Source organism: Rhyacophila brunnea, unplaced genomic scaffold (genome assembly GCF_057557595.1).
Source record: "Rhyacophila brunnea isolate RB1 unplaced genomic scaffold, BYU_Rbru_1.0 scaffold_10, whole genome shotgun sequence".
NCBI lineage: Eukaryota > Metazoa > Arthropoda > Insecta > Trichoptera > Rhyacophilidae > Rhyacophila > Rhyacophila brunnea.
Window position 1 is genome coordinate 15,948,481 of NW_028232752.1, and position 13,135 is coordinate 15,961,615.

At 32.8% G+C, this 13,135-nt stretch overlaps 1 protein-coding gene across 2 annotated transcripts in view; it reads left to right on the forward strand.

Annotated features, from left to right (window-relative positions):
- The first annotated feature begins 294 nt into the window (after window positions 1-294).
- The window catches only part of tna (Zinc finger MIZ domain-containing protein tonalli), a 71,790-nt gene continuing 58,949 nt past the window's right edge, over window positions 295-13,135 (forward strand). For both annotated transcript variants that reach the window (XM_085951447.1, XM_085951458.1), the window contains exon 1: window positions 295-643. In XM_085951447.1, the coding sequence (XP_085807573.1) occupies window positions 621-643 (23 nt within the window). In that variant the 5' untranslated portion in view covers window positions 295-620. The remainder of the gene's footprint in view (window positions 644-13,135) is intronic.

Below are 13,135 nucleotides of genomic sequence, written 5' to 3' on the forward strand. Positions count from 1 at the left end.
AACCCCAAACAAATGTTCACGCGCTACAAAATGTCGCGCTACAATGATCTTCGGCGGCATCCGCCCGACGCTACGGCCAAACTCGCGATGCCGCATCCGATCTCGCACGAATTATTACGAGCGTCGTCGAAAGCCGCCGAACGCATCCGAACGGAGAGCGTGAAGCGAGGGGAAAGACGCGGCATCGATGTGGCAACGTCGCCGCTATAACCGATATTGTGTGGCCGACGAAGGAATGAGCGAAGGGGAAACGTCCCCGCTTCCCCCCTCGCCCGTCGTAACCTCTCGACGAGCAGTTTTACCTCAGCCGTCGGGGCGAACGGACGCCACGCGTAGCGACGCGTTAAAAACGCTTAATAATATCACACACTTATATCTGTGCATCTATACACAATAAAATATATATCAATACATTCTCGCCTTCAGTGCATCATCCGCAGTACGGACTATTGTTATTTTAGTAATCCGCGCGGTCGGAACAGTGTGAAAAAATATTTAAATAAATATTTGACTCGATAAACAATAAATAAACAATTAACATTATGAGTCGGTGATTATTGTGAGTTGCGTATAGCAAATGTGTTGCGGAAGGAAATTCGCCTCTATATGTGCGCGATCAAATGCTGGGATATACAGCCTACAGGTAGACTTATGGCTTGGTTAATTAGCGAATGAACTTCGTAAGCAGGCGTTATCGGTTCGGTTCAATCGGTTCATCGAGCAACGCCCGGCGGTGTGTGCTTCCTCCGTCAATCGGAGCCATAGACTGTTTGTTTATGTTTCAATCACATTAAATTCAATTAAATTAATTGAGTGAATTCGAAAATCGAATCATTCGCTTTTCAAACTCGGTGGTGTTCTTTTGTTTATTCGTTAGGAATTTTGGCGTCTGTCATTTGTTTCGTCGAATTGACGAATCACTTCGAAGAAGATACGGAATTTTATCGCAAGTAAATAGATGTTGTGTGATTTCGTAGCTCGTAGTCGCTTCGGAATATAATATTTATTTTTTTGTTAAATAGTGGTTTGTATTGTTTTGATAGTTGTGTGCTAGGGAAAGGGTCGTAGATACGCACGGCTAGAAAATGATAAGATGGTAATGATCCGTGTTTACCAACAAGTTCAAGCCCGTCATCAGATCGTGAAAGATGACGCCCCGCGTGTACGTACTACGTCGAGTGTGTACTAGTTATAGTGATACGCGTACGCCGTACGGTATTGTGATTGCCGATTTTAGCAGTAGTGGGTGGGATAAATGAATTCAATAGAAATTATTGGCCGATCAATTAATGGCATATCTGTGAGAATCGCGTGACTAATCAATTTAAAAATAATGGTGTGTTTATTATTTACACGTTTTTGCCATTCTTTGTTTTTTTTTTAATGTGATTTAGTGATTGGATTGCAGTGAAACCCCAATAACATGAAGAAACCATAAGGAATAAAAAGTAGCAAGTGTTGTGACATTTTGAAATTAAAATTGACAGATAGCTCGTAATTGTATTTACGCTAAAGTAAAAAAAATATAAGTATGCCAATAATAATAATTACAATATTTTAAAATCTCTTGTGGGGTTTCACTGTGTTATAAATAAATGGTGTTTTTATTTTTATAACACACACTTAATGCAAAGTTCGATATTTTTTAATAAATAAATCGTATTTCATACGGATCAAAAATTAATTATTTTAATAAAAAAATGTTTGTGTTTGGAAATTTATAACATCCCTAACTAGTGACAGTTCTATAAAAAAAACAATCTTTTATAAAATACTACTTGAGAGCTACATTTTTTATGAAAGCAAAAACATTTTTTTTTTTTATAATAAATGAATGTTTAATTTAAAATTTCAATTGGCATAACAATTTAAAGAAAGTTTGTACCTGTTCAACTAACTGGCGATAAAATAGAATGCACATCACCAAATTTAATACATCAAATACATTTGTCAAATAAATTCAATTGATGATTAAATCATTTTTTCATGAGGAACTGTTGGAGTGATATCACGAGATTATCCTGTTTTCTCATAGTTTTCGTATAGTACAATAATATTACTAGTGAATTGAATTTGAGGTTGGTTGCTTTCTCCGCGACTGCATGATCGGTAACAATGCCTTACCTAAAATTATAAATTATCAAAATATAACAATATTTTTCTTCGTTACCAAATAAACAAACTAAACACTGAATAGGCAGACGATATCTCCGATTGTTTTTGTTTTCGAAATTATGGCAATCGTAAAAATATAGTAAACTTTCACCATTGCATAGTTTTTGTGTGACAGTGTCGATAGTGAGTAATATGGATTGTCGAATGATACCAGAGAGTGTTGCTATTCGATAATAAAATGATAACTGTAAAATCGTAAACCCTGTTCATAAATTAATACTTATTTATTAAATTTTACGCATAGACTAAAGATTATCTACGTGATAATTATTAGAATCGACCATAAATAAATTACAATATGTATTTATGTTCGAAATTCAAATCCTTCAACGTGCCAACTTTGCAACACTGCGTGGCTTTGAATGTACCTATGTGTCTAATTCTAATACTTCATTAATGATAACGTCGATAGAATTTCCCTATATTATTTAATACGTACACACACATCGACGTTCATGGCAAATTGACGTACCTATAGGCCCTAAGTGTTATTATAGCCTTGGCTATAAATTACATCCAGAATATTATTGTAGATATCGAGTTATGTAGAAAAAAGAAGTGATTAAAGTGATGATAAGGACTGTTACAGTGTACATAGTGTTGACAAGTTATAAGTGACCAAAATATAAACAAATTCTATTTGTATTCTGGTAAAGAAGCACGAGTTGGTAATAAAGACCCTTGATGATAAGGATGTTTGACGGATTCTTCATTCAACAGTGAATCAATACGTAGTTATGATAGCTTAAAATCGTTTTTAATTTTTGTAATCCAGTTATTTTCGTTAACATCTGTCAAATCAAGGATTCTAGATTTGAATACGTGACATTCATAATGTTATTCATTGATAACGTGACAGCCATGAAAGTTATTGTAAATTTTCCTTCTTTTCTTTCAAGGATTCTAGATTTGAATACGTGACATCCATAATGTTATTAATTAATAACGTGACAGCCATGAAAGTTATTGTAAATTTTCCTTCTTTTCTTTCGACCATGTCCGATCCTAATAGGATCATATGGCCTTCACAGAGTGGAGGTTTGTATTAACAGATTTTTGTTTTTACGAGAAATGGATGTCAGCCACTTGCTCAACCTATTTGGTCCATAATACTCTTGACTCATACACAAATTGAAAAACAATATGTGTACTTGCCAGACCCAGGATTCGAACCTGAGACCCTCGACATTTTAATGATGAACAAACACTCTAATTCAACGATTTTATTCTGATTGTATCGTGTAGTATTACGTACTTTATGTTATAAACGTTCATATTTCTGAAATGGTGGTACCTATCCAGAATTTATCTAATTGTTTAGTGTTTGTACTTACATTAAAATGTAAATAAATGCCTATGATTAAAATCGTAGTGGATTATTTTGTCGATGCTATATTGTCAAGATTTGTATGTTTTGAAAAATCGAATTCGAAAGATTAAGCAATCGATATAAAATCGAAGGCGAGATGGAAATATGAGCATGCATTTGAATTAGACGTCTTCTAAAATATCAAATTATGACACACAATTTTTTACAGCATAAGCCATATGGTATGATGAAGGCGTACATTTTGTGTGCGTTTAAAATGGACTGGACATGCACTATCAGTGTGACCCTCGTTATGGTATTTTATATACAAATGTCAATTTCTCTTATGCCATAATATTATGATTATGAAGTCAGAGCCTTTGCATTGTGGCCACATTGTCAATTTTATTTTTCTCCGTATAGGTCAAGTCAGTAATAAAAATAACCGTTCATATTCAATTCATCAATAATCAATATCCATATTATTATATCTGTTTGTTTTTGAGGCTGGTCATTAAACAAATACTTGTATACATAATATCATGAATAAGTTTGAGCTATTGCAATATCTCGTAATTCTCTGATGGTACACTATGGTAAAATAATCAATATTATAATATCCATAATCGTGTGAGACCTTACCAGGCAGCTTATCTAAAATGATGGCATTTTAAAATGCATTGATTCATACGTCCTTGTATTTCTTCAATCACTTAATTTTTTTTTGAAGTAACCGCTTATTCCTCGTAAATAAACAGTTGCATGCTTTTGTTTTCGTATTTACTGTATGCATTAAATTTGTTTAAATACAGTAGAGAGAATACTTATTCTAATGTTTTTTTGTGATTATTTCAATATGTTATTCGTTTATGTAGTATGCATTGCAGTGGCGAAGGGTAGAGGTAGGTTGTGGAAATAATAATTATAGATTATAGATAGTGCACACTAAACTTTGTCAGACATTGAACTAAGAATACATGTTACAGGTGGTGTTAGTTAGTTTTGTTTAAATTTAATTAAACCTTGCCTAAAGCAAACCATAATAGATATTAGATAAAAAATATTCTTCTATCCGTAAAATATCTTAAATTATGCTATTAAATCACACATAACTTTAGATATTTTACAAATAGAAGAATATTTTTTATTTATTGTGGCCTGGTTTAGGCGGTGTTTAATCGAAATTTAAAACCAATTTGCAATTTATATTCTAGTTTCAATGAACACAAATATTATGTATGACTGAAAAGGTGTGTATTATTTTTGTCAGATCTCCACAGCCTCCCTCTACTATTATGGCTTTGTCTGGGCAGGGTTCAATTGAATTTGAAAAAAACTAACCAATTTCATCTGCAATTTGTATTCTTGTGAAAACAAAGTATGATTGACAAACTGTAGTTGTGCTCTATTTATGTCGAATCTCAACAGCCTGTCTCCACACTTGGCCACTGAGGCGTAGCTAATATACAGTAATGTGTAATATAACTTTGTATTTTATATTATTTGTCCTTTATCAGTATGTGGGTATTGCTAAATACAATCTACAGGTAAAATAAATACAATCATGCTGATATCTACTGATAATTTCACACTTAACATAGGTAATAATAAAAATCCATCCTAAGAGTTTATGAACATCTCAGACAACATTATTTGATTGTGGTCTTTTTATAAAATTATCAGTTATTTTGTTTATTTTCTTCGACGAGACCTCGTAACTGTAGAATCATGGCCTGAATCATTTGGCCGTCTGACAGCCTTGTACATGGATACTTACTTTACTATGTAAGAGTTTATTTTCCTAACTTCCATACTGTTATATTACTACTAAATATGACATTTACCTACTGACCCAAGTGTTTAAGTAGTTACCTATTTCTACTGCTTTTTAATGCCAGGCACTTTCGTGTTGCCATTTATAAATAAGCACTTGATTATCTCTAATAATTAATCAAAACGTAGAGATGTAACTACTCGAAGAGCTTTAGCTATAATCATAGTCGCGAAAGTATATTATTAGTAGGTACTGTTCAATTCATTAAATATACTACCAAAAAGCATTAATATATCACATCATAGCAGAGACCTTACTTATTCTATTATTAGGTTTATCAGCGTTATCTTTCTGTCACCATGGAAACTGATAGCGATGTTGCATGAAAACAATAATAAAAATGTTAATGGATTAATTTACATCTACGTCATTCTTGTGTTTATCGTACACTATTAACTCATATGAACATGTCATTTAAATTTTGCATTTGTCTCGATTATCAATAAGTACCTATTGACTCCCTGAAAACTATGTTACGTGTATTTGCTAGATTTATTTAAAGTATCATAACTTTTAAAACAACCTACTCAAATACAATCTGATACAGTTGCTGAGTAGTTAGTAAAATAATGTGTTTTAATAATCCTCCGTGGCATTCCATCCATTGACACTGATTTTACATTGTACCTAACTGTGCATTTATTATTTTCATGAATTTCGTCACACTGTTAAATTTCTAACGTTAAATTACCGCTAGGCTTTCACACGGTCATTGTTTTTTCATACCTGCCTACTGCAAATTCTCCACAAATAATGAGGGTCTTTGCTATACTATGTTTACAGTTAATTTAGCCTTTATATTTCTCAATAATTACTTCCTATTATTTATATTTTATGCCATTCGCAATGAATGATTTTTACCGATGCTTTTTACCACAGTCAATAGGAGTCGGGGATCTTATAAAAGTCCTAACGAAAATCTGTAATAATAATTATATACTATATTACCACCACCACATTTCAAAGTAAACAAAAACAAGCCAATTATCCTTCAAATGACGAATAAACTTCTATATTATGCTATATCAAGAATCAATAAAAGGCTAGCCACACATGCTGTTTATCACACATACAAAATTCATAAAAAGGATTGAAAAACTGAAGCAATTGAATCAAAACATCCCTTCTTTTAAGTTTTGGAGAAATGGTGTAGTTTCATTTTTGATCAAATAATATCGATATACCTAATGACTTTTTATGTCATAGCAACTTGGATGGTAACCAAGTTCATATGGGTAAAACAATACATTTTTGTTCACAATGGTGGTTCATTGGAAAAGGCAGAAGCATCTTACGTCATTTAAAAACCATTACGACTATCTTATGCTTTTGATAGAATATGTAACTATTATAGTCTTTTATGAATTTGTATTTTTAGGGGTGCATTGTTTTCAAAAAACTGTTAACACTGTTTGGGCCAACCATTTGGCCTAATACAAAACAGTGTAGGATTCCGCTTCTAAATTGTATAAACCTATAAACTATAAAGCATAATATAGATAGACAAGCGTAACATACTACTTACTCCGTACTCGTAACTCACGTCAGTATTGTATTGGTTTGGAGATATTATATACATATTTGACTTGACAGTTTTCCTATTTACGACAAACTTACCTTATATTATATTAAAAGAGGTACTGGTATGTGCATAAGTATTCTCGTATTCATGAATGCATTAGGCACTTACTTACGCTATCTGTATTGTTTCAATGTATTTAAATAACGAATTGAAACTATGTTATTGTCATATTATTACCATGCAGTATTTAATGAAGACTTTTTACGCATTGAATTAAAAAAAATGTCAATGATAACAGACTTGAACACCAATAAAAAATATCCTGATTAATTCATACACGCAGTAGAGCTTAGTACACGCAAATATCCGCGTCCACTGAATCTGCTATCATCGCATTCAGATTAGGCGCATCGGCCGACGTCTCCACCGCGACGCCCGCTCCGACTGATAACAGCGTCGAACCAAAAAACGAGTGCCTTCGGTGGATCGGTCTCGTGCGGCCGCATAGGTGGCGGAGGTGCACCGTGCACGTCGAATCGTTCTGCTGCCAGCCGCTCCGCGCGGCCTACGAAGGTCGCAGCCGCTAATTATTATTTTATTATATTAGGGACGTGACGTATTACAATGACACAGTCGTAAAATAATTGTTGTTCATATTATTATACCTATATTACCGCCAGTACGCTTTTTATTCGAAACAGATTCGTTTATGATTATTTTTCTGGCGTTTTTGCGTTCAGATAATTTGTTTATTACATACCTACTCGGTATATTTTTACATAATTATGTAGGTACTATAAAAATATCATATATACGTAGCACCCGATAGATTAATTTATAAATTACTTACGTAACCACCTAGTGTACATATTATAACATCATAAAAAAAATTTAGCCTCGTTTGTCACATTATCCACTTATTCAAAACATATCCATAGTTATACGATTAGTAAAACTCTCCGTATTTTGACATGACGATAATAAACATATTAGGTATATTGAATTAGCCAGAGGTAATCGTTTACAAATAACTTAATAACATTACAATTAATACATATGACTATATCTGTGTGGTTCGGGTAAATATTAGATACGTATTTCGATTTTTTTACAAATTCAAGAGATTGGTTCTCTAAATTAATCAACATATAACTATAATTACCTGTTGGAAAGATACAATTCTGCATAACTAGTATGGGTGAAAAAACAACCCTTCGTCAGCTTATGCTCAACAAATTAGTTTTAATATGCTTTACTTATGCCTTATTTCTATTCAATTTGTTAAAGCTTTTAAGCTAAGGTATAGCGAAAAAATAACTATCAAAAAATACCACCTCAGATTTATTCTATAACTCAATATTTACAATTTACATACTTCAACGATATAGCATATTGATATGGTTACTGTGATAATTACTGTGTAAAATATATTTTATCTTGACGAGTAGAAGAGAATAATCGAACTCTAGCCTATGAATTATTGTCGAATTTCGTTAACCATGTTATTTCGTCTACGGAAACGGGTCTACAATGGCATACGCTACGAGACCTCTACGCCGCGGAATATTTTCCTACGAGATTTCCTAGTCTGTGGTATTTTTTCCATGTTATCAAAACTTCGCAGAAATAAAAAAAAACGTTCGCCGTTTTCAGACTTTGAGACCATTTTATTACGATGTTTTTATGCACATTGGTGTTTCGTAATCAACTCACTTACAGCGTTCCATAAAATACTTACGTATTTATTTGTTGACTTGTTTTAATTTTATGCAATATAGGTATATTGTACTTGTCTACAACCGTTTTTATCGACGTTTTATTAAATACATTGTGAATCGTACATATCTATTGAATAATAAAATTGTTCAGATACTGCAATTTTACGATTAATAAATAAATAAATATTAACAACACTGTACATAATTAATCAGTATGGTTTTTTGTTTATTTTTTAGCACCTGTGCATTTATGATTATGTACACTAAAAATTAACGATATTTTTAGAATAATATTATACACTTATACTATACGGAGTGCGTAGTGTATTAAGTGTTTTGCGTTATAGTATTTAGTTATTAATAATTTGATAGGAAAACACCGTTTCTTTCTTATTTTAATTACAGGGAAGTAAGCGTATTATTTTTCAGTGTTAAGTTATTAATAAAATACAGGTTTGCGTGGTGCAGAAAGGCGATATCGTGTTTTGTTTAATGAGCCATAAATAAACATCGCTGTATTTTTATATGGAAAATAAAATACCTTTCCACGGCAGCCTAGTGAAAAATAATTCAAAGTCAGTCCGTCCAGCGGCACCTGTTGTCGGAGAATTAAAGCTGTGCTCGCGCCGCGCGGTTCTTTCAAACGATTCCCACTTTACCGACCGGAATGACACTGACAGTTCGTAAATAATATTTTGATTTATGATAGTAAAACTGGTTTTGTTACTATAAATTAAGGATCGTTTTCATTTAATTACACTTTTATTAGTGTAGTTTGTTTGGAAATATATCGGAAATTGTTGATTACCATTGATCGATGCAGTTATCGTTAATGAGTTGTTATATTCACTGATAACAAAGCTTGTGCGAGATAAGACTATCAGTGAATATTTATGTTATCTTTAAATTTAATGTAGAGTTCAATGCGAATTATTACAGCATCGATAAAAATTGGATCTTTCCCAGCGAATGATTCTAAATGACAAAAGCTTGAAATACGCACGCAACCATCGAAAGTACTAATGAATTATTGTTTGTCTGTTTTGTATGCATATTTGTATAATATCGTCTTTTGTATAGACTATAGATGACGAAAAAAAAATAATAATTAGATACCTACTTACATATTTCTAGGATGACGTTTTAATGACATTTTTAATTATTGTCTAAATTGACTGCAAACATAATATTAAAATGTATTATACGTCTCTTCGATAAACGTAATAATGCTAGTAATCTTATTATTCGACTGACATAATAACCATGGGTAAATTAATCTTAAGAGAGTCCATATTGTTTAATATGGCACCTGGTCAAACAGTGTACGTTCTATAAATTCTACGAAGCTCTACAAAGTATTTTCAGGAATCGCATTCACCCATAGATAATGGGCTCTGCTAATTAAAAACAAACTCTATTAATTAGTATCAGTTATCTTATTCACGTAGATACGATAATAACGCATAGTCAGCGCTGTATAGCGCAGGTGACAGTTATGTAGAGATGAGTATTGAAGCGGTTGCGGTATTGTACGATACTCGTATAAGTATGACGTATATCTGTGGCTGATTATATAAATATATCGTCTCTGTTCTGGCAGAACACACTAACTGGAGAATACTAGTTTTGAGTAATTTGACTTTGAAGTTGTTAAAATGTTTGAAATGGTCTATCATGTGAGTTTATTAAGTAATCGTATAAATGATGACTTTAAAAGAAAGACTGTTTATTTATTAAGAAGGTTTCCAGACGGTAAAGTTTGAAATAAGGAACATTTTCGTATAACTAACTCAATATGTCATTTTTTCGAATTAGTCTCTTCTGCCAGAACAGTGAGTGACGATATATAGAAAATAAAAACCAAACCAAATGAGTAACACACAGAAGCTCTGCATTAATTTTCTTATAGATGTATACAAAAGAAAACAAATGTTTTATGATTTTACTATAATTAAATACGTATTCATTGGACACAAATTACATTGGATGAAAATAATAGCGTTCCCGTGCTAAGTAAATGAACTACAATATAATATTACAAAAGGCCTTGTTATCAATGCACTGGACGAAAGTTGATTAGCTCAATAATTACGTATTCAACGACTACATTTGCATTTATATTTTTTATGAAGCGATATTGCTGGATGTCAATGAGAGGGCATCTCAGCTAATAATAATAAGAATATTGTGCACGTTGCATGACTCTTTGATCCCGTGAATAACATTATAAATTCTTTATTTCAAACGAAGAGGTTGAGCATAGGCGGAGTAAAATTAAGTTTTTGTCTTAGTATGGTTGAATTTACAACATTATAACATCAATATTGTCTGCATTGGCTGTATGTAAATAAAAGAGAAAACTTATTCCATATTTTTTCGTTAGGTCGATTTTAGTGATTGTTATGTACAAGTCACAAAGCAGATAATAAATATAATACCGATAGGCTATATTCAATACGCCGCATGTTGATGCAGGCTTTTGAATGTGTGAGTGTCCTACGAAAATGAAGCACGCGTTATGCACGTGCAATAGTGTGTGTAATACACCAACATTAAATGAGCGTAAATGCATAAACCGAGAGCAATTTTCAGTATTCGACGTAAAACGTATTCTTGACACGTGTGTAAGCTTAACACGAATTCTTCCTTACTCGAGTCGGTTACCTGCTATCGCCTTACCCGTTATGTATTTCAGTTCCCATTATTTCTGAGTTCCCTGGTACAAGTATATTATTATCAACTATTTATCGTAAAACAACTCATAACTCACACCAATATTTTCATTTCAGAGAATAAACTGCTACACACTACTAAACTCGGTCTATGTTGTGAAATGATTTGCAGTTAATTTACTTAATCATTATCCCCTTCTAACTTTTTTCCACTGTCACGTCATACATAAACTTTTAAACGAACCTGATTTTACAAAGTATTTATTATAAGCATCTCATCGTATCCATTTATACTATACACTTACACTTTCAAATTTAGTGAAAATATATTTTCATGAACAAAAATCATAAGTTTAGATGGCACACGGATCTAAACCGCATACGGTTTCAGTCCATGGATGGCCTCTTATCTAGAAAACCCTCCGACCAGCCGACCTTACAATTCCTTTATCTTTATGTAGTAAACATATCGTCCCTATACTTACCTACCTGCCTAGTGTATTTTTGAAAATGTAGTCTTATATAAAACATTATATTAAAAGTACTTGCAGACAAATATTTCATTCTCTCTTGCCGGGCTTCGTCTTCCTTAATTTATAAGTGCACTGGTGCGATGGAAATCCATTCTGATGACTCATGACTTGTTGATGTCGTTCGTGTTTACATACTTTCGCAGCTACGATTTCAACTCGTCAGAATGAATTTTCACGTATCACGGAGAAAATTCCATACTAACTTATGTAGCAACATAAACCGCGATACATTTTTACAGAAAAAGTACGGAAAAGTATATCAACCCGTACAGAAAAAATAAACAGGCGCACATATTTATACAAGCTTTGAGTTAAGGAGTTTTCAATAAAACTTAGCTGGATGCGTAAAAAATACCAAATATGTTTAAGAAAATCTATAGATATGGATCCTAAACATATTATAAAAATGAGGCAAAGAAGACCTCGTGAAACCATTATTTTTTTCATAGAAAAACTGAAATAAGAAATTACACCTGAGAAATGAAACTAGCTTTAACGATTTATATTGGGAAAATACGGGATCTATCTGTAAGAAAATTCAACATATTTGGTTAAATAGCCCCACTTTAAAGAAAATACTATGCTATATAAAAGGACCCTCGTAAACGACCTTCTCCGTTACCATAGGGGTCTGTTTGATAAAGATTTCATTCTTTCACAAACATACTCTGAAAGTGGTTGCAAAATAAACAATACTTATCCTGCAATTATGATCGTTATTCAAAAACCGCGTTAATGTATCTTTTACACTATTTTTGTACCATTTCGCCCTCTATCTAGTGAAATCCATGTCGTATACGTATGTAGTCTATAATTAATCCTACCCATATTGCAATACGGGTGGGTATTGAAGATATCGGTTTATATATTTATCTATTCTGGTAACGTCTTCGTTAATATTTACATTTTGTATGTGAAGTTCCGCCCTGGTAAAGTAGATGGCAGTTAAATTTGCAATTCGGATCTTAGGAAGTAGTGGGCATTATTGATATTTAACTGCAATACCATTCATATTATATCGACGCTAAAAACTAAAGTAGACTACACTTTGTGACGTCGAATATTGATGTTGTCGATGGCCTAGCCGAGAGGACATGACTTTCTTGCTGTTGTTTGTTTGTGTGCAGACCTCACTGGTTCTTCTGCCTGCAATTAATATTCCTTGATGGCGCGGAGATGACAAGGCCTCGCAGTTTCCTGGTGACCTCTGTCGGCAAATCGATAATCATAATATAGCTTGCACTGAACACACATACACATAATCTTATATAAAAAAAAAACATAGTCATCGGAGCAAGTTAGCCTTAGTTTAATGTGATTACTGTTTTATTATTGTATCTACAGTGCAGTAATTTCTTTGCGTTTACGAACT